At 38.3% G+C, this 22652-nt stretch overlaps 1 protein-coding gene across 1 annotated transcript in view; it reads left to right on the top strand.

Moving 5' to 3' along the window:
• RLF (RLF zinc finger) overlaps nucleotides 1-22652 on the top strand; it is a 94703-nt gene that overhangs the window by 49654 nt on the left and 22397 nt on the right. The window contains exons 5-6 of the mRNA XM_047726434.1: nucleotides 3178-3380; nucleotides 22265-22401. Of these exons, the coding sequence (XP_047582390.1) occupies nucleotides 3178-3380; nucleotides 22265-22401 (340 nt within the window). The remainder of the gene's footprint in view (nucleotides 1-3177; nucleotides 3381-22264; nucleotides 22402-22652) is intronic.

The following is a 22652-nucleotide window of genomic DNA, read 5'->3' as shown; positions in this document are numbered from 1 at the left end:
AGAAAATCTACCTGACGCCCAGGTAGCATCCCACACAGGATGTCTGAGGTTCCTGGTGTCAGACCAACCCAAGGTGTCCCCAGAACAAAATCCTATGACCACGCCACTGATACAGGTCCCTATAGGAGGGAGGGCTGCCCTCCTCCCTGCTAGACTACCGTGGGTACCAGTGTATGGACCTAAATACTATGCCATGAAGGTCATGCCTTATTTTACCTTGCCTTGAAGAACCTGCTGTTTTTATTTTTTTATTTTTTTTTTAAAGATTTTATTTTATTTATTTGACAGAGAGAGATCACAAGTAGATGGAGAGGCAGGCAGAGAGAGAGAGAGAGAGAGAGGGAAGCAGGCTCCCTGCTGAGCAGAGAGCCCGATGTGGGACTCGATCCCAGGACCCTGAGATCATGACCTGAGCCGAAGGCAGCGGCTTAACCCACTGAGCCACCCAGGTGCCCCGAACCTGCTGTTTTTAATCCATGGAAAACCCTAGAAGTTTTACAAAGGGGAAATTGTCCAATTTTATAGGTTAAGTAGTTAGTAGAGGACATTGATGGAAAACAAAGATAGCCCATCATGGTCTAAGTAACATTCCAACACATGTAATCTTTACAGCCAACTTCTAGCCTAGGAAACAGTCCCATGAAGTATTGCTTGCTAGATGTAGCCCCCAGTAAGAATCAACCAAGTGGAGGGCAAAGGGGGCAAGGTGGTGGAATTTCCTAGTCAGGGTAAGAGGGAGCTCTTCCTCTTTGTTGTGTCCAACTTGAGAAGTTAAACGGCAAATTTGGGGAGCCAGAGGAGTTGTAGTTCCCCTTCTTTTTCTTTAAAGACGTTTGAATTGTCCTCAGTATGTAAAGGGACCAGAGCAGACCTGACTAGACCTCAGATAGTAAGAAGCAAGGCATACCTTTTTACCTTGCTTATGGCAGTGTTTCACATTCTTTCCAGTTCTCTTCCATACTTCTAAATCTAACATTCCTCCGTCAGGGAACCATGGTTTCAGTTTAGTAACAACCTGTAACAAACCCCAAGTTGGTCCTCCATTACAGAGGCCGTGCTCAGCTTAAGGAGCTGTTTCTCATTTATAGTAGCCCCGTTAACCTTTAAAAGTTGCTTTAAAACATGTATTGTCGCTGTTCAAGAGAGAGGCCTAGCCCTGTATCTGGAGTTCTTAGAGAACTTTTAATTCCATAAAAATACCTAAGCCTAAAACTTCCCCACACTCGGCCATGACCCGATGCCAACTTATTGTGCACAGACTTTTCATTTTCAGGGCCGGGGGTGGGGTCTGTACGGTGTCCATTGCAAGATGGTCATGTTGGGGTCACCACATGCTGGGAATGGTCAGCAATCCCTATACCTAGGGATGAAAGATTACTCCAGGGGCGCCTGGGTGGCTCAGTGGGTTAAGCCGCTGCCTTCGGCTCAGGTCATGATCCCAGGTCCTGGGTTCGAGCCCCACATCGGGCTTTCTGCTCAGCAGGGAGCCTGCTTCCTCCTCTCTCTCTGCCTGCCTCTCTGCTTACTTGTGATTTCTCTCTGTCAAATAAATAAATAAAATCTTAAAAAAAAAAAAAAAAAGAAAGATTACTCCACACTTCACTGTGAAAGAGGAGAAGGCAAGGGGGTCAACGCTCAAGAGACGAAGATCAATTAGTTAGAATTTAAATAAAACTTTGAAAAAAAAAACTGTACAGTTCGTTTTGATGTAGCTAAGACTGGGCCAGTGGTTTATCCCTCTCCCTGCAGTGGCTTATCATTAATATTAATGATTTCTACTCCATATATGGCCTGTGGGCAAGGCAGCATGGGTATCATCTGAGAGGCTTGTTAGAAAAGCAAAATCTCGGGACGCCTGGGTGGCTCAGTTGGTTAAGCAGCTGCCTTCGGCTCAGGTCATGATCCCAGCGTCCTGGGATCGAGTCCCACATCGGGCTCCTTGCTTGTCAGGGAACCTGCTTCTCCCTCTGCCTGCCATTCTGTCTGCCTGTGCTCGCTCTCTCTCCCTCTCTCTCTCTGACAGATAAATAAAATCTTAAAAAAAAAAGAAAGAAAGAAAGAAAGAAAAGCAAAATCTCGGGTCGCATTCCAGACCTACTAAATTAGAATCTGCATTTTAACAAATAACCCCTGGTTATTCAGAAGGCACTTTCAAGTTTGAGAAGCACTATTTTAGATGAAACACCTAAAGCAATTTGTTCGCTCCTGACTTGTCTTGACATACAATATTCTTACCTCTATTTTTTAAATAATGGTGTGTAATGATGTCATATGCTCGTTGAGTATCTGCTTTTCATAAATTGAGGGATTGTCTGGAACACGGTAAAAGTCAGTGTTCAAATGCCTAATACTTAGTACCGCTCAGAGCAGCGTTTTTCAAAGTGTGTACTGAACCAGGAACATATATTTTACATTGTACTAATAATATGTGTAAAAGGGTTCTCTGGTCAAATCAGTTTGGGAGACATTGGGTTAAATAAAAGTGAACAGTTTTCTTTATTGCAGGACTGTTCAGAGATTTGACCAAGGAATCCTTTTTTTTTCTAGGACTATCTCTCAGGTCTTTTGGTCGGTGGAACACACTTTGAGAAATTCCTGGTTTAGAGGAAAGAACACCACTGGCTTTGGAATCCTTGGCAAGTTACCTAATTTCTCTGAATATTAATTTTCCTAACCTTAAAGTGGGGATAATAATACTTGCCTTGGTGGTGGTGTGAAGAATAAATGAAAGGTATATAGAAACATTCAGCCTAAAGCTTGGTACCTCATAAAAGTGTTCACATGGTAGTTGTTAATGTTCCATGGGTTACTTCTTTTTCTTGCACTTGTGCTTACAGATCATTTCCGTATTCCTTAATATCCTGGTCAGAAGAGAGGGAGGAGAAAGTCAAATAATTAATTTTGATAAAATGTTAGTAGTTTTATTAAGAGGTTTGGTGTTCAGAATAAAACTACTCAGTAATGTGGGAATCATTAGCAAATTTAATTTATTTTGCTCTATGCTCTATTAGATGAATATTGAGATCAGAATAAATTTCCCAAGTTATATCAGCTGAACTTTTATTCAGCTGATATAACTAACCAGCAACAGAAGGTATCAAACTTTGATCACTTTGAACTTAACCTTGATGTATTATGAGGTAATGTTATCAAATTCTTATTTTTCCTTTTTTCTAGTCAATAAATTGATTGCACAAGAAGGACCTTCCTTTCTGCAGATGCGAATAAAACATTTGTTGAAATCTAACTGCATCCCTCAGGCCACTGCTTTATCAAAACTGTGTGCAGAATCTAAAGAAATTTCAAATGTGTCATCTTTTCAGCAAGCCTATATAACATGCTTATGTTCCATTCTCCCTAATGAAGATGCCATCAAGGAGGTGAGTAAAGCAAATAACCACTCTTGTCGTTCACAGTTACTAAGTAGATTTTGATAAATGTTGCAGGGCAGGATGAAAACCAAGACTCATGTTTTTTCTGACTACTGAAAAGTGCCGTTTTTAATTGCATATAACTGTTCAACGGTTCGAATATAAAGTTTGTCTTGTAGGTGGATTTGAAAAGTAGAAATATGCAGATGGGTATTTATGTGTTTGGGCAATGGTTTGCTCTGAAATCTTTAAATGTGAAAGTTATTTTTTTTAAATTGATTTCTCTGTGTTTGGGGAATGTAGAAATTATTACTGACATCAAAAGATAAACTAAACAGAATGGCGCTTTGCTGTAGTTTAAGTTACTTCATACATGTAAGCAGAGAAGTGTAGGACTTTAGAACCCATGAATACATTTTGAGCTATTACTAAGTGGATAAGCTGGTTACCATGGAAAATAAGAACAGTTGAGTCTTTTTAAAAACCTATTTTATCAGTCAGATTGCATTTTTTTAACCTGAATCATTGTCTTTAAAAAAGTTGGAATTTGCTTTCTCTAATAGTTTTTGATAAATTATATGGAGAAAGATGAGGAATTCCTAGCTATGTTCCATCATCTACCTATAATTCTCTTAGATCTGATACATGGATTCTCATTTTACCTGTACACTGAACTTTTCTTATTAAAGGTAAGAATCCCAAAGATCTGGCTTTATGACATGGTAATTCTTAAACTTTAATGACAATTTCAGCTTACAGTTTTATATATAATTTCCTACTCCAAATGCAACTCTCTTTCTACCTCCCTCATTCCCCAGGACCAAAAATCTGTTGATCCTTCACCTGTGTCACTCTCCCTCATCCTTCTCATGTACTCACTTCCCTCCTTACTCTGTTTTTCCATAGTCAGTCAAAATTATCACTCCCTCACTTTCTCTACTGGTTTCTCCCTTAATTGTACTTAATTTGACTAACCAGCATCCTGATTATCCCTAAATCTTTACTGCCTCTATGTCTTTACCTGTACCAGTCAGTCACACTAAATTTTTTAAAGCCATTCTCTTTCTACTTCATAGATTACTATTTCATACTTTGTCATTTTTCTTCAAACCGATACTGGAATGCCTTCTGCCCCATTGCACTTTCCATTGATGAACTTTCTCCCTATTTTCTCTGAGGAAATTGAGGCAGTTCAAAGAGAATTTCCATAAGCTGCTTCCATGACATCTGTTCCGGTACCTGTATCTATGCATGCACACCTTTGCTTTCATTACCAAAGATAACTATCTGTTCTTCTACACAAGGCAGTCCCCTTGACTTCAGTACCACATCCCATCTGCTGTCACCCCCTCAAGAATAATGCTACCGTACTTCTTTTCTCTCCTGCATCATCAGTTAGATCCCACTGCTGAAACCATCCTGTCAGAATTTATGCTGTTCTTTCTTTCATCTTTAAAAAGATTCCACTTCCCCTTCCAGAGACTGCCCGATTTTTCTCCTGGCCTTTCAGCATAATTTCTTGAACAAATTGTGTGAGTTTACTATTCTATAACATTTTTCTCTTTGAACACATTATTTGTTTTATAAGCTTTTATTTATTTAGAGCTCAAGATAGGGAGAAGCAGAGGAAGAGAGAGAGACAATCTCAAGCAGACTCTGTGCTGAGCCACCCAGGTGCCCCTCTCCTTGAACACATTGTACTATGGCATTCACCCCTGCCAGTCCACCACATCGCAGTGGTGATGATTTCTCATGTATTCATGATGATTTCTCACTATTCATCTTACCTCGTCTGACTTGTTTGTCTTTTAAACTTTTAACAGTTTTCTCACTTAGATTCTAGGATATCACATTCTTTTGGTTTTCTATGCACTTGACGGGTTAGTCTTTGTCAGTTCTACCTCGCTCTTCCTCCTCATCTCTCTGATGAGTAAATGTTGGAGTACTCTAAGACTCTCCTTGTGTGTCCTCTGTTTTTACCTATACATACTCTGTTAGTAATCTCTTTTAGACTCATGACTTTAAATACCAACTATGGTCAGAATGTGAAATCTCCAGCCTAGCCCTGTGCTCTGAATTCAGACTCCTATCCAGCTGCCTAATCACTGTCTCTACTGGCATGGCTAATAGCATCTCAGACTTCACATGTCTATAATTAAGCTCCTGATTTTCCTGATATTAGGGCTTTGTTTTAATGAGCTTTCTTCTGAATGAAGTCTATAGCTGTCTAGTCTCTGTTAAGAAGTGGAGGTAGGCAGGTAGTGAATAACCAGCTTTCATTTTTTTGAGTCCTTACTATATGTTAAGCACTATGCTAAATGCTTTATCTAGATTGTCACATTCAGTTCTCACAACTCCATTTTATTAGTGAGGAAAGTGAGGCTCAGTTCAAGTAGTAAGTTTGTGCTTACATGAAAGTGATTAAGCTGAGATTCAAACCTGAGTTTGGTATATGATTGCTAATATTATATAACAGATACAGAATAAATATTATCCTAGGTGATAAATACCTAAGAGTTTATATGCCAAATGGTATCTTAGGCATTGGGGTTACAAAGATGAATCCACAAGCCTCTGAACTGGCCTACTTGTTTTCACTCTTGCCCTCTACATTTTATCTTCCCAAAAGTAACTAGAATAATCTCTTTAAAATTTAAGTGGGGCCATGTCATTCCCTTGATCAGAACCACTCAGCAGCTTTCCATCTTCTTCAGAATAAATCCAGAAGCCTTTATTCTGTGTGGGATGGCCTCTGGCTACTTCTATAAATATCTCTGACAGTATCTTGTACAACTTAATGCTCACTGCTCTCTAGCACCCTATCTTTGCTGTTGTTTAAACAAACCAAGCACATTCCTGCCTTAGAGCTTTATAATTGCCATTTCTTCTGCCTGGAATGCCCTTCCGTAAGATCATTTGGATGGCTTGTTCCTTTAACATCATTCACATTCCTCCTCAATGTTGCCATACCAGAGAGACCATCCTCACTGTTCCATCTAAAATAGTATGCTGTCCCCCCTACACTGTGCTGTTTTTCAAGTAATACCTGTTGCCCTTATTAGAAATAAATACCGATACATCTAAAATGGTCCCTTTCATTCTCTGTTCCCTTACATGCCTGTTTCTTCTTTGCGTTTGTATTACTGCTTCCACTAGACTTCATATTTGCTGCTTCTCTTTCCTCCCACTAGATTGAAAACTGTAAGGATGGGGACATAGGTTGGTTCACTGCTGTATCTCTACATTCGAGAAGAATACTTAGCATAATAGGCATTCATGAGGGACTAACTATAAACCTGTATGCTAATTTATTTATTTGCATTGTTGGGAAGGGTAAGGAGATAAGAGACTGCTTACCTCTAATAACAGCTGCAATATTTTGTGTTTGGGAAACTTAATCAGGTTAAATTACAGTAATGGTTATATTCAGCGCTTGGTATATGCCAGAAGAATTCAGAAGAAGTGAAAATGCTAGACATGAATTGATTCCTCTTCATTCTGTAATAATAACAACTTTTCCTTTAATGTCTCAGCCTTTGTTTATTTAAACCTTACTTTGTTTGTAGCATTGTATGAGACATTAGCAAAAACAGAAGAATATGTATTACCTAGTTTGGTTGCCAGAAACAATTCTAGAAATAAATACTAAGCTATATGCTACTGCCCCTAAATTCAGGAGAAGTGTAGAATCTTTGCAGACTGGCATATAAAGTTTTATAAAAATCTATCCTTTAGTTAGACCTTGAAATGATGGTAGGGTTTGGATAAGTAGAAAGAATGGTTTTAGGATAACTGCCTGTGATAGTAAAGTCAGATAAATGAATGTGTACATTACAGGGGCCCAGTAGAGCACAGCTGGCCATGGCAGAGTATACGTGTTGAGGTCTTATGAGAAATAAGACCTTTTGGGTGGGGAGACCTTTTGGGACTCTAGATTTGAGGGGCATTTTGTGGCTCAGTCAGTTGAGCATCCAGCTCTTGGTTTCAGCTCAGGTCATGATCGCAGAGTCATGGGATCAAGCCCCACACCAGGCTCTGTACTCAGTGTGGAGTCTGCTTGAGATTCTCTCTCCCTCCCCTCAACCCTTTCTTCTGCTTACATGTACTCTCTCTCTCAAATAAATACACATTGGGGTGCTTGGGTGGCTCTCAGTTAATCATCTGCCTTCCACTCAGGTCGTGATCCTGGAGTCCTGGAATCGAGCCCTGCATTGGGCTCCCTGCTCAGTGGGTAGTCTGCTGCTCCCTCTTCCTCTGCTCCTCCCCACTGCTAGTGTGCACACTCTCTCTCACTCAAATAAAGTCATTTAAAAAAAATAAATAATAATTTTTTCTTTAAAGAAAGATTTTTGCAGTAGAACGTAGGAAGGTTTTGAAGGTGGGAAGTAAAAAATGACTCAAACTGTGTTTTAGGAAGCTTAGAAAGGGTATATTGGGTTTAGAAGAGGTCGCATTTAGCAAGAGGAGAAAGAACAGGATTTGGTGACAGGACCGAATTAAGAAGATAATGTGCAGAGACGCTGTCAAGAGGCTCATAGGGCCTGGGAGACCGGAAGAATGGCAGTGTTCTGCTAACTGACTAGAGTGGCAGAGGTGTGGACAACAGGGAGGACTTGGGAGAATAATTGGCTTTGTTTTATTCATGACCTGTCCCAGTTTATTGATAACAAGACAACAAAACAGGATTTTCCCCCTGAAGTTACATAATTAATTCCTTTTAGCAAATTTGTTGAGTTTGTAGGGAACAGGGTTAGAGGAAATGTGATTTGATCTTTCCACAACAGAGATTGGAAAACTATGGCCTGTGGGCCAAATCCACCCCAGCTGCATGCTTTTGTAAATAAAGTTTTATTGGAACACAGTCATGTCTATTTGTTTATCATTTGGGGCTGTTTTTACTCTACAGTGGCAGAGTTGAGTAGCTGTAACAGAAACTACCAGGCCCACAAAGCTGTAAATATTTTATATCTGATACTTTATAAAAAATGTTGGCTGGCCTCTAGTCTACAAGAATCAGATTTTCCAGTGTATAGCAGACATTAAATATCATTTAGTGTAACCCTTCATGTTTTACTGGTGAAACTGAGGCCAAGATGATAATGTTTCCAAGGCCCTACCTGCATTAAACTAATTAGAGAGTTCAAACTCAGGTTATAACATAGATCTCCTTGCTTCCTGGCTGTACAGTACAACTTATTTCCAGTTGGTAAACATGGTGAGCCATGTTAAAATAGGAAATATCTTAGTGGTATATCGTTCTGTTTGTATTTATATATTTATGTATAGATGTGATTTAAAACAGTTTTATAATGTTTGGGATTAATTAGTTAACTATATCAATGTAAAAACATTTAACACACATCATAAAATTATTTCACTGCTACCGTCATAATTAGTCTCTTCTCCAGGGATGTTTTCTTTTGCAATTCTGACACAGAATTAAAGAGAATTTTAAAAATTTGCTTTGGAAAAGTACTATTGAATCACTAGATGTTCATTAATTGGAGTTTAAAATCAGCATATGTTCTAAGGTAACGGAGTTCTATACACATTTGCCATCTACTTCAACTGAGTTCAGGAGAAGAGTCAAATTAACTTGAGCAACAGCTGGGAATAAAAGTACTTGTATGTTGGCTCCTGTGGGTATCACTGTAATGGGTGTGTGTAATCAGAAACCTCTGCTGGGGAAGATTTAGCCAGACACATACAATTAAGATTAATTGAGGAGATCACCTTGAAAGCCAGAATTCAGAACCCCAAATTCAGAACTCAGTGGAATCCTCAAATTCTAGTTTCATTTAGAGTTGAATGAGATGATATTGCTATTAATTTTATAGATGAAAGGTTTTTAATTAAAGTTATAGACTTGGCTGTGGCCTAGTGTCCCATGTGAATGTTTCCTATGTTTTTTTCATTACTAAAAGAGGAAATCTGTTCAGAGATCAAGTTTTCCACATGTAATATAAGGATAATGATGTTTTAAATATGGAACATTTCTTTTATATATGAAAAGCCAAGGAATCTGTCAGTAAAACTCCTGGCATAGTTAAAATAGAAGTCCATTTCAGTTTTAATCCCTGAATGAACTGTATCTTCAGTGTCTGATGTTAATAGACACAGCAGGAGAGGTTTGTTTCTTCTGGTGATGGGGAAATGAAAAGACAAACAGGACTTAATTTACTCACTAGTCTAACACTTGGGAATTGACACAATCACTAGGTATAGATGATAAACAGAGCAAATACATATAAACAGGACCCATTGAGAATTCAGTTTGGGAGTAGAAGAAAAAGTAAACAGGATCATAGAAATTTCAGGTGTAGCTTAAATAAGATGATTAAGATGGATCCTAAATAAGGAATAATAACAGTGTATAATTAAAATTAAAATCTATATAATTTAATTTCATTATATGGGAAATGAATGGTACACTCAAAAAATACATTAAAGGTCAAAAGGCTATATGAAGAAATTGAAGATTTGCCTACTTAAATATTTTCTCTCCTAAGGCAGAGTTCTTTTAAATAGGTCTGAAGAGATATCTTCCCAGGTGCCCCAGTTCTAAAAGTCTGTTATGAGTAACAAATTCTTTGCATTATGTCTCAGAACTGATCAGAAAAATACTAAATTGAAAACCGCTAGAGAAAGATAAATGATAAAATATTTCAGAAATGGCACTGGCCAGAATACTAGTTTACCTTGGTAGCCTAATCATGAAAACAAGAAGGCAGAAATCCTGCCTGTGCTCACCTTCTCTTGTATGCCACTTGGCTACCTGTTATACCATTGGTGTTCAATTGACTGATTATTATGAAAGTCTTCTAATTGCATCTGTTCTTGTCCCCAAGGTTCATTTTCTACAATATCCAAGGTTATCTTTTTTCTTTTCTTCTTAAAATGAAAGTAGAAAAAAAAAATAGGAGAAAAAAATGAAAGTAGACATTGGGATGCCTGGGTGGCACAGTTGGTTAAGCATCCAGCTCTTGGTTTTGGCTCAGGTTGCAGTCTCAGGGTCATGAGCTGAGCCTTGTGATGGGCTATGCCCTCAGCACAGAGTCTGCTTAAGATTTTTTGTCCCTGTGGCACCCCCACATGGCCTTGCATGCTCTCTCTCTTAAATAAATAAATTTAAAAAAAAAAAGTTACTTTGTTTTGAGATCATTTTACATTTACATATTATTGTAAGAAATAGTATAGATCTGCTTTCCAGTCACTTAACATATATTCATTGGAGTACTCTGTTAGACACTAGGGGTATAACAATGAACAAGACGAAAGGGAGAAGAAAGGAGACAGTATTCACGTACTGTGAGACTAAGAGGGAGAGGTCTGAGTTGGAAATGAAAAGATCCAAGTCATCAGCATTTGAAACCAGAAAGCGAATAAGATTAACTTTTTCAGAACCCCAGAAATTAGCTAAAGCTTCACAGCAAGGATGTTTTATTCCAGGAAAACAGAGGAATCTCACTGAGAACAGTGAAATTGGTGGCATTTTAACTTGCCCTACTTCTCATGTCCTCCCCAGCTTCACAGTAACCTTGAAAACAAACACCTTTGAAACTACAGTAGTTATGAAAACCAGCAGCCCAGCAGCCAACTGAGGAAGCAGAATGGATTTTGGAACTCTCCTGTCCCCTGAGAATTACCAGTATTTTATCTTTCTGGCATCTTTCTGAAAAACTCCATTCTCCAGAGTTGTCTTTATTTGACTCACAGCTCACCATGCCAAAAGCTTTGTTCTGAGTGTATTTGTCAGAAACAATCAGTGGTAATTGTTTAACTTGACAGTTTTCCTCAGACAGTTGTCTGAGGAGTCATTACCAGTCAGGCTTAATGACACTGGCCGAAATATTGAAAAGAAAAGCTGGGATATGGGATGTCCATAGGGGATTTTGAAAACCTCTCATATATTCCTAGAATTCTGTAAGGTAGCATGCATATACAGAGCTATGTGTCTGGTGAGGAATGGCCCAGTATGGCCCTAATCCCTCACCTCTTATATACCTTGAGGCTCTCTGCACAGGTAGGGAATGAAAAGGCAAAAATTTAAACTGCCTACTGAAATATTGAAAGTATGCCTCAGCAGACAGAGCTGCTTGGCAAAAGCGGGAACTTATTCATGCATTTAAGTAAATCTCTTGAATATGTTGAACATGTAGCTGACCATTAAGCTAACCAGGTGGAGACTCTAGTGGCCATACATATGACAAAGAATACAGACTTTACAGAATTATAAATAGGGAAGTCACTAAACGAATAGTAACAACAGAAAACCCTAAAGATGTGGGGGAATCTGATTTCCACAATTGCCACAGTATGTTACTTAAAATACCACTTACCATGTAAAGAAACATGATAGTCCATCACAGGGAAAACAGCAGCTAGTAGAAACTTTTCCTAAGAACACCAAGATATTTGGACTTACTAGACAAAGAATTATAACTCAACTACTACAAATACAGGCAGTTCTTGTCATTTGTGGTAGTTATGGTCTATATGGTAACTGCAAACACGGAATTACCAAATACTGAAACCATTGCTCCTAGGAGAAATATGTGGTTAGGTTCCTGCAGGAAACATTATCTGCCTTAGGTCATGACATTTTTGTCAGCTGATCAATACATAATTTTGTTCTATGTGTGCTTCTGTTAAAGACACCTTATTTAATATATATTGTTGATTCCTTAACATTGAACTCCTAGCCAGCAGCATGGTAGCACAGCCTGAGGGAAGCTTATCTAACACATGCGTTTTCTCCCTGAGGCATATCAAAGCTATTGTTAAGATGAAGGTGGTGTCCAAATTGATCAACAGATTTAGTGCTATCTCTGTCAAAATTATGCCTTCCTCTTTTGCAGAAACTAAGAGGCTGATCTTGAAAATCATGTGGAAAATAGAGGGACCCAAGATAGCCAAAACAATCTTGTAAAAGAACAAGTTAGAGGGCCACCTGGATGGCTCAGTCAGTTGAGCTTCCGACTCTTGATTTTGGCTTAGGTCATGATCTCGGGGTCTTGAGATCAAGCCTGGCATTGGGCTCCATGCTAGAAGCTGCTTAAGATTCTCTCTCCCTCTCCATCTGCCAGCCACCCCCCCACTCATGAGCCTTCTCTGTCTTTAAAAGAACAAAACAAACAAAGTTGGAGGACTCACACTTCACTAAAAAGTTACAGTAATAAAGTCAATGTGGTACTGGCAAAATATAGAAAGATCAGTGGACTAGAATCTAGGAATAAGCCTTCACATTTACAGACAAATGATTATTTATATGAATACCAAGACAGTTCAGTGAGGGAAAGAATAATCTTTTCAGTGAATGAGTCTTTGACAACTGGATATCCACTTGCAGAAGACAAAGTTTGACCGTTAACACCATATATTAAAAATTAACTCTAAATACATCATAAACTTAAATATGATAGCTAAAAATATAACATTTTAGAAGAAAATACAGGAATAAATATTTAAGGCCTTGGATTAGGTAATTTTTTCTTACATTTGACATCAAAAATATAAGTTACAAAAGAAAAATAAGATTTCATCCAACTCCATCCAAAGAACAACTTAAAGAATGGGAGAAAGTATTTGCAAACCAAAAATCTTATAAAGGACTTGAATCTAGGCTATATGAAAAACTCCTACAAGTCAACAATAAAGAGACAATCCAGTTTTAAAAATGCTAAAGGCCTTTTTGTTAAATTAATAGACTTTTTTTTAAAAGCAGAAATGGTTTAAGAAAAATTGGACAGTACAGAGCTCCCAGGTATATCTCCCAAATCCCCAGTTTCCTGTTAACATCTTGCCATTAGTCTGTCATATACTAGGAATTATGTAGTATGTAGATTTTTCATATTGGTTTCTTTAACTTAGCAATATGCATTTAAGGTTCCTTTATACCTCCTTACCTCCTTCCTTCCCTACCTCCCTTCATCACTCCTATTGCTCTCTGCCTTTTTTTTTTTTTTTTTTTTTTTTTTTTTTGAGAGAGAGAGAGAGAGTGAGCAGGAGCCTGTAAGCTAGGAGATGGGGCAGAGGGAGAGAGAGAATTCCAAGCAGGCTCCATGCCCAGTGCAGGGCCGGTAGTGATGCTTGGTCCCATGACCCTGAGATCATGATCTGAGCTGAAATCAAGAGTTGCACAGTTAACTAACAGAGGCACCCTGTTGCCCCTCTGCTTTTTTTTTTTTCCTTTCCTTTTCTTTCTTTTTTTTTTTTTTTTTAACAAACCAAAGTCCATGGTTAGCGTTCAGTCTTTGTGTTGTACATTCTGTTATCTGATGTTGTTGGAAGTCTCATTCTGCTACTTATTGTGTATGCTGCATTTTCTGGAATGACTGGTGTATTTGTGCTTTTTATAGTTTGGGATTTTGAAGTCAGTTTTGGTGGGGTGGGGTGGGTGGGAATAAGGAGTGCTTTATTTCTGAGAATTCTAACAAGCCTTAGTTAGCATATGTCTCTATAAATCAGTTTTATCTTAGCTTCTCCCAGGTGATTCAGAGATGTTACCAGCCAGAACCTGCTTTTTAATTTCTTTGTTCCTCATTTTGCAGTTTAATTAGACAACAGCGTAGTAGTGTTAATGGCAAATTCCAAGTTTGAAAGACAGGTTATAAATTCTCAAATATTTTTTTATCCCAGCAGAACCCAGGATGAGATTGCCATCACTCTTTCTCTGAGTTTTTAGCTCTTTAGGAGTTCTAATTTTATGCAGATCTTACTGCCTGCCAACTTCCTGTCCCTCAGTCCAAGCTTAATTAACTCCCAACCAGGAGTTGTAAAACACAAGCCTCTTAGTGAAATTAACAGTGATCTAGAAGTTAGGGCAGTTGTCCATTCACACTTAAACATTCCCCCCCCAGTGATTTATTTTCTTAAGATTTTATTTATTTATTTGTCAGAAAGTAAGAGAAAGCACAAGCAGAGGGGAGGGGCAAACAGAAGGAGAAACAGGCTCCCCGATGAGCAAGGAGCCTGATGTGGGGCTTGATCCCAGGACTCTGGGATCATGACCTGAACTGAAGGCGGATGCGTAACTGACTGAGCCACCCAGGCATCCTGATTTTACTTTTTCAGTGTTCGGCTGTGTATTCTGTAAAAGGCATTTCTGTTTTACCCAGGATTTCTAAGTGCTTTGCCACAGGAGAACTTACTGGCTTACTCTTGTCAGGTCCAACTCTTTATTCCTTATTTAGTGCCAGGGTTGGCAGGAAGGTATGTAACTCTCTCTGTATATAGTTACATATATATATATATTTACACACGCACACACACACACACACACACATATATATATATATGCACACACACACCCCACAGATGTATATGGTTTTCATATATATAAAATTCATAGGGTAAGGTGGTACATTTTCATCTTTGCTATCAGAGTTTCCAGCATTTGCCACTTTATTCCTTTTTTTTCTTTAAAGATTTTATTTATTTACTTGAGAGAGAGTGGAGAGGAAGAGGGAGAAGCAGGCCCCCGCGAGCAAGAAGGCCAGTGCGGGTCTTGATCCCCAGGACTTGGGATCATGACCTGAGCCAAAGGCAGATGCTTAACCGAGTGAGCTACCCAGGCATCCCTGAGTAGAGACAGCACTTGATTCCTTATGCTGAAAGTTTTGATTCTTCTAAATACAAATGCCATTGATAGTGCTTATGCATGATTTATATTTTTGTATCATTAAGTTTATCAGACTTTATTATGAAGTAGATTTTGGTAAGGAAAAAATCTGAGGGAACTAGTTAGGATTTTGAGAAGGCTTAAGGTGTGGAGTGAATGTCCCTGGCTAGTCTTTCAGGTGCTTTGAAGCTCACTGTCCTTCCATTTCAGTTCAGTAAATGTTTATTGACTACCCTTAGAAACAAAACAGTCACTTGTCCTCCAGTGTCCCATTATTGTTAGTCTATATGGGACCTTTATGGATATTGGCAGAAAGTACCTCTGCTTTCACATGGTTGCCTTCCAAAGGTCTCCCTTCTGTGAGGAAGAGCCTCATGCCAAAACTTAGGACTTGACAAGCTGACTGAATTTCAGCCTCCATTAACCTCCTTAGCTGGTTATCTTTGTGTAGGATGAAACTACAGAACTCTAGGGCATGACCTTATTTAAATCCAAAGGCTCTAACCTTATTTAATCCAGCCTTTTATTCACTGAATAGCTTTAGTGGTAAATATAATTCTTTACAATTATTACATCACATAACCTTTCCCCTCCTCCTATGCCATGATTACTCTCACATTTATCAATTTGCATTTCTGGCATCGTTTTTTTGTTTATTAAGGCCATCCCTGCCCACATGCATCTAGACCCTCATATTCCCCCAAGAGCTATTTTCCTCAAACCCTTCTTTGCTTACTCTAGTTCACATTAATTTTGTCTTCATTCTGTCCCACTTATTTATCCTGTGGCCACTATGTTATTTATCTCGTGGTTATCTTTTATTCCTACAAATATTTATTGATGTTCCCTCAGGTGCCTAGTACCATTATAGGCACTGAAGATACAGTGGTGAATAAAAACAAATGTTTGCCCTGACAGAACATATATTCTACTAGGCAAGATAGACAGTGTACAAAGACTTCATTATTTGATGCATGTGTCATACTTGTCTTAATAACTACAGAATGTAAACCACAGGGATATGAATAATATTTAAGAACAAAAAAATTCTTTCAGTACCTATGCAATATTTCCTAGATACTTATTAAAATTCTCAGAAGCTTGTCAGTGACCTTATTTTATTTTAAAGATTTTATTTATTTATTTGACAGATCACAAGTAGGCAGAGAGGCAGGCAGAGAGAGGAGGAAGCAGGCTCCCTGCTGAGCAGAGAGCCCGATGCGGCTCTATCCCAGGACCCTGAGATCATGACCTGAGCCAAAGGCAGAGGCTTAACACGCTGAGCCACCCAGGCGCCCCAGTGACCTTATTTTAATTTACAGTAGCTGAAAAGTATTTTATGGCATAAATTTGGTTTTCAGTGTGTGGTTATAAGGTATTTATTAGAAAAGGTTGAGGACCAGTATTATAACCATACTTATTAGTAAAGTGTTAAAAGTATGTCATCTTAATTTACTGGGGTTTTCTATTTTTTATTTTCCTGTTTATTTACTTTTGTTTCTTTAACTCTTTTTCCTCTATATTCAAGAAAATACAGGTTTTGGAAGCAAAATACTGATATTCTTTTTAACCAAAAGTGTTAACTGAATGCCTGCTTTTCACATAAAGATTCTGAGGCAGACATTAAGTGGGATAAAAGCATGAGATAAGATATGGTACCAGCTTTCAGAGGAGTTAGAATCAGGGAGAGTAGGTAACAGATTGAAGGATTCAGTTTCTTCATTAGTAAGAATGATCAGATTTTTCTCATTACTTAAATGAAAGTGAAAAAGAAGTCTAGAAGTATTGGCTTTGTGTTGGTAGCATCGATAAATATGTGTGAGGCAAATGAGTTCTTGAATTGAAAGGTTGTATAAAAACCCTACTATAAACTAGTCCTATTTTCTTTCTTTTTTTCTTTTTTCTTTTTTTTTTTTTTTAAAGATTTTATTTATTTATTTGACAGAGATCACAAGTAGGCAGAGAGGCAGGCAGAGAGAGAGAGGGGGAAGCAGACTCCCTGCCGAGCAGAGAGCCCGATGCGGGGCTTGATCCAAGGACCCTGGGATCATGACCTGAGCCTAAGGCAGAGGCTTTAACCCACTAAGCCACCCAGGCGCCCCCTTTCTTTTTTTTCTTTTTTTTTTTTTTTAAGATTTTATTTATTGAGAGAGAGCGAGCTGGCACGCCCACATGAGCAGGGGGAGGGGCAGAAGGAAAGGGAGAAGCAGGCTCCCAGCTGAGCAGGGAGCCCCACATGGGGCTTGATCATGACCTGAGCGGAAGGCAGATGTTTAACCAACTAAGCCACCCAGGCACCCCCAAAGGTAGTTTTAAAATACTATACATTCCCATTGTGGCAGTTAACATACATTGTAATTTCAGCAGTTGCCTGTTGACTCATTTATTATCGGTGATTCAAATGTGAGTTCCATGAAGGCAAAAATCAAGCTGACTTGTATCCCCACTACTTTGTAAATAACACTGCTTTGAAAGACGTATACATTTTAATTTTAACATGGCTGTTTTTTTCCTGTGGATTTTGTGCACAGAGGATTTTGGGTATCATTTATAAGACTGTGCTCTTGTCTTCAAGAACAGGAAAACAATAAAAAGGCCAGTATGAGTCACTAGTTCAAAAGCTGGCCCAAAGTGGAATAAAAAATAGCCTAATTAAAAATGTTGATAAGATGCTGTGAATTCACAGCAGGGCAAGAGATCTTGGACACTAGAGTAATCTGTAAGGAAAACTTCATGGTAAAAAAGTTTTCTCTGAGTGTTGAAGGATGGGGAGGATCAGCTTGTCATGTCAGAGGAGGAGAGCTGTTTGTTTAGGCTTATTATACCCTATCGGGTAGTGTTTATCTGTAGAGTATTTGTGTAATAAATGGAAATAATAGAACTATCTATGCCTTCTAAACTACTAATCTGGGGACACCTGGGTGGCTCAGAGGGTTAAAGCCTCTGCCCTCGGGCTCGGGTCATGATCCCAGGGTCCTGGGATTGAGCCCCGCATTGGGCTCTCTGCTCGGCGGGAAGCCTGCTTCCCTTCCTCTCTCTCTGCCTGGTTGTGATCTCTCTCTCTGTCAAATAAATAAATAATAAAATCTTTTTAAAAAAATAAACTAATCTGGATTTTTCATATTATTTCCTCCTCCCCCATCATTTAAGGTTAGTGAATTTTTTTTTAAGGTTAGTGAACTTTGACTTGATACCTGTATTTCTAGCTTACTTCACTTTTGTCCCATTTTTCTTAACACTTTGGTTCCAAGGTGAAAATTCTATCTCTGAATTGTACTCCTTTAAAATGTAAGAGCTTCTCTGTAGGAATAAAATGACATGAGATTCATTTTTCATTTTGTTTATTCTTCTGATTGTTAGCCACAGTTCTTTAGGCTCATCTTTTATTTGTGAAGTAGAAATAATTTTATGTATTTATCGCGCTAATAAAATGAGAGAATAAAATTATCTCATTCAAGTTATTTGAAATGGATGAAAAATGTTCTAGAAATGCAAGTTGTATGTTCATTCCATTCTAATTTATATGTCTGACTTAGAGAGTTTTTCATGCTATTTCTCAGTGTAGAGATGTTGCTGTTACATTGCAAAATCAAATTTTAGAATTCTTGGTTTTGGACAGGAGCTTGAACACGGCCTGGACAGTAGATGGTTGCTCTGGAATAGCTGTTTTCATTTGCTGTGGAATTCTCATTTTGGTCCCTCAGTCACTTTAGTTTTAAAACGCCCTGTGGTGGACCTTTGTCTCTAGATGACCCTTCTTCTTTTTTTTTTTTTTTTTTTAGAAAGTGGTTTCTTTTTTTTTTTTTCTTTTTTTTTTTTTTTTAGATTTTATTTATTTGTCAGAGAGAGAGAGGGAGAGAGAGCGAGCACAGGCAGACAGATGTCAGGCAGAGGCAGAGGGAGAAGCAGGCTCCCTGCCGAGCAAGGAGCCCGATGTGGGACTTGATCCTAGGACGCCAGGATCATGACCTGAGCCGAAGGCAGCTGCTCAACCAACTGAGCCACCCAGGCGTCCCTAGATGACCCTTCTGATACATTTAGCTGTGAATGCACTTATGGTTGTTTAGGGAGGGCATCAGTGGAATTCCATCTTCACTAAGTATGATGAAGTATTTTTTTTTCTTTTTTCCTTACCTGAAAACTGAATTTAACCTGTGTTTTAGGCTTTAACAACTTAACTTTACCTCCCAGTACCCCTTAGATATGAATTTGCATCAGCTGTGATCTTGCATCTGAGAGTTATCTTTTGAAATGCTGTCTAGTATTCTTTTTTTAATTTAATTTCTTTTCAGTGTAACAAAATTCATTGTTTATGCACCACACCCATGCAATACGTGCCCTCCATAATACCCACCACCAGGCTCCCCCAACCTCCTACCACCCCGCCCCTTCAAAACCTTCAGATTGTTTTTCAGAGTCCATAGTCTCTCATGGTTCATCTCCCCCTCCAATTTCCCTCAACTCCCTTCTCCTCTTCATCTCCCCATGTCCTCCGTGTTATTTCTTATGCTCCACAAATAAGTGAAACCATATAATTGACTTTCTCTGCTTGACTTACTTCACTCATGAAATGCTTTCTAGTTTTTTTTTTTTTTTTTTTTTTTTTTTTTTTTAGATTTCATTTATCTATTTGACAGACAGAGATCACAAGTAGGCAGAGAGGCAGGCAGAGAGAGAGGTGGAGGCAGGCTCCCTGCGGAGCAGAGAGCCCGATGCGGGGCTCGATCCCAGGACCCTGGGACCATGACCTGAGCCGAAGGCAGAGGCTTAGCCCACTGAGCCACCCAGGCGCCCCGCTTTCTAGTATTCTTAAGGTTCACTTTCTTTTTTTCTTTTTCTTATATGTTTAATGAAAAAGTTTTTAACAGCTCTTTAACATGCTCCCTATTAGCCAATTCCTTTTAGAACATATTTTTTAAGACTTAGCTGTAACTTTAATAGGCACAGATACCACATTTTTATTGAAGTATAATTGACATACTAACATTGTATTATTTCAGGTGTACAACATAATATTCGATATCTGTGTTAGTTGTGAAATGGTAACGAAAATAACTCTAGTTGATGTCTGTCACCAAATATAGTCACAATTTTTTTCTTGTGGTAAGAACTTTTACAGTCTGTTCTCCTAACAGCTTTCAGATATGCAACACAATATTAGCTATAGTCACCATGCTTTACTAAAACATATTAAATTCTTATAACTCCATGAGGCAGGTCCTGTTATTTCCATTTTACAGATGAGGAAACTGATACATAGAGTTACTGAGAAGTTTTGACTTACCCAGGGTCATACAGCCAGCAGCTATAGAGCTGAGAAGAGAATATACACCATCTGGTTTTAGAATAATTGCTTTTAGCCACTATACTATACTGCTTATTGTATCATTGCATTATCTTTGAAAACATTAGAAAAGCACAGAATTGTTTGAGGTTCACTTTGTAAACGTGAACATTTTACTCCTCTACTCCATTCATCAGCATGTACTTAACTCTTTTACGTGTTTCAGACAGTATTAGGTGCTGAGTTTTGAGCAAGGTATACAAGCCCCTGATCTCATTAACTTTACATTTTAGCAGAGAAGACAAATGCTAATAAGTTCTTCATCTAATGATTGAGTTGCAGTTGTGATAAATATTACAAAGGAAGAATTAAGAGTAGAGTTTTTGTATGTGGTTTTGTCCTTTTTTTAATTGAAGTGTAGTTGACTTTTGGAAGAATTGGTTTTTTGCTTTTTTAATTGATAAGAATAGAGATTTTGGTGGGGATTCTACCATGGTCTTAGAAGTGAGATGATTCTATGAGAAAATGACATTTGAGCTAAACTTTAAAGAAGCCTTTCTGTGCCTACCGGAGGGTCTGACTAAAATACAGACTTATTGGAACTGCATAGCACTTTGGAAGAGATGAGCTAACTCTTAAATACCTCATTTGCTCTGATAAGGCTTTATTTATCCTGAAATTTAACATTGTTTTGTACATTTGGTGTCTGGTATAATTAACATTTTACGATACTGACAGACAAATGACAAAGAAATTATCCTTCATCATCTTTATTAAGATAGGGAAATGATAAAATAGAGTTGAAAAAGGGTCTTTAAAAGCCTTATTCTCCTGTTTTATTAGTATGTAAAAAGAGCCCCAGAAAATTCTGATTTGCTGTCAGAGGTGGTTTTAAGATTTCTATAAATACCATAGATGAAAAAGATAGATTTCTAAGTGTTTCAGTTGTTTGAAAATTCACTTATACCAAAGTTTTTTTCTTAACTCCATGAGAAAGTGATATGTTACCAGCATTTGAATTTAAAACAGTTTTGCAACCAGCCTCCTTTAGCCTTACTGGCAGTAAGGATAAGCCTTGTATTTTTCTGTCTGTAACTAGAGTGACTTGAATTATATTGAAACAGAAATAGGGGCACCTGGCTGGCTTAGTTGTAGGAGTATGTGACTCTTGATCTTGGGATCATGAGTTTGAGCCGCACATTAGGTGTGGAGATTATTTTAAAATAAAAAAATATTTTTTAAGATTTTATTCATTTGACAGAGATAGTGAGAGAGAGGGAACACAAGCAGGGGGATGGGAGAGGGAGAAGCAGACTCCCTGCTGAGCAGGGAGCCCAATGATGCGGGGCTCAATCCCAGGACCCTGGGACCATGACCTGAGCTGAAGCCAGAGGCTTTAACCACTAAGCCACCCAGGTGCCCCATGAATAATTTTTTTTTAAAGTAAGCTCCACACCCATTGTGGGGCTTGAACTCACAGACCAGAGATCAAGAGTTGGGTGCTGTATCAACTGAGCCAGTCAGGCACCCCATGAATAATTTTTTTTTTAACTGTACAAGAATGTTTTTATCTGCAATCTGCTCTTTCCTCTGTAATATTTTCTTTCTTTTTTTTTTTTTTGAAGATTTTATTATTTATTTGACAGACAGAGATCACAAGTAGGCAGAGAGGCAGGCAGAGAGAGAGAGGAAGGGAAGCAGAGCAGAGAGCTGCTGTGCAGAGAGCCCAATGCAGAACCCTGAGATCAAGACCTGAGCCCAAGGCAGAGGCTTAAACCACTGAGCCACCCAGGCGCCCTCTTTAATATTTTCTAATATGAAATATTCCAGAAGACTCAGCCATGAGTTAATAGAAGAAAATTATATCCTTCTCATTGCCTCATTGATTATCAAAGGTAGAAAACATTAGAAGAAGCTTCATATTGCATAACAGAATTTACAGGAAAGTCACCATTTTCTTTTCTACTTGCATCTTCTCATTTTTGATAGATTGCAAAGGTCGACTGCAAGGAGATACTAGACATCATATGTAATCTGGAATCTGAGGGTCAGGATAACACAGCATTTGTTCTTTGTACGACGTACCTTACCCAGCAGCTCCAAACTGCAAGTGTATACTGTTCTTGGTAAGTATATTTATTTTTTATTCTGTTTGTTTAGCACAGAGTATGGCATTTAGAGTTTATGTAAAACATAGGCTTGTTTCAAATCTAATGCCTAACTGATAACATGTGAATTAAATCTTGCTTAGAAGCTAAACCATTTAATTAAAAAATGTTACTGGCTTAATCTTTTCCAGAAGAGTCCAGAAGTAAAGAGAAGGTAAAAAATTTGAGCTCCTCTTGATCATCTTATAGAGGGTTGTCTGTTAAGATAT

This window comes from Lutra lutra, chromosome 4, assembly GCF_902655055.1.
Source record: "Lutra lutra chromosome 4, mLutLut1.2, whole genome shotgun sequence".
NCBI classification, from domain to species: Eukaryota; Metazoa; Chordata; class Mammalia; order Carnivora; family Mustelidae; genus Lutra; species Lutra lutra.
Note: the sequence above shows the minus strand (reverse complement) of the source record. Positions and strands in the feature narration are given on the sequence as shown.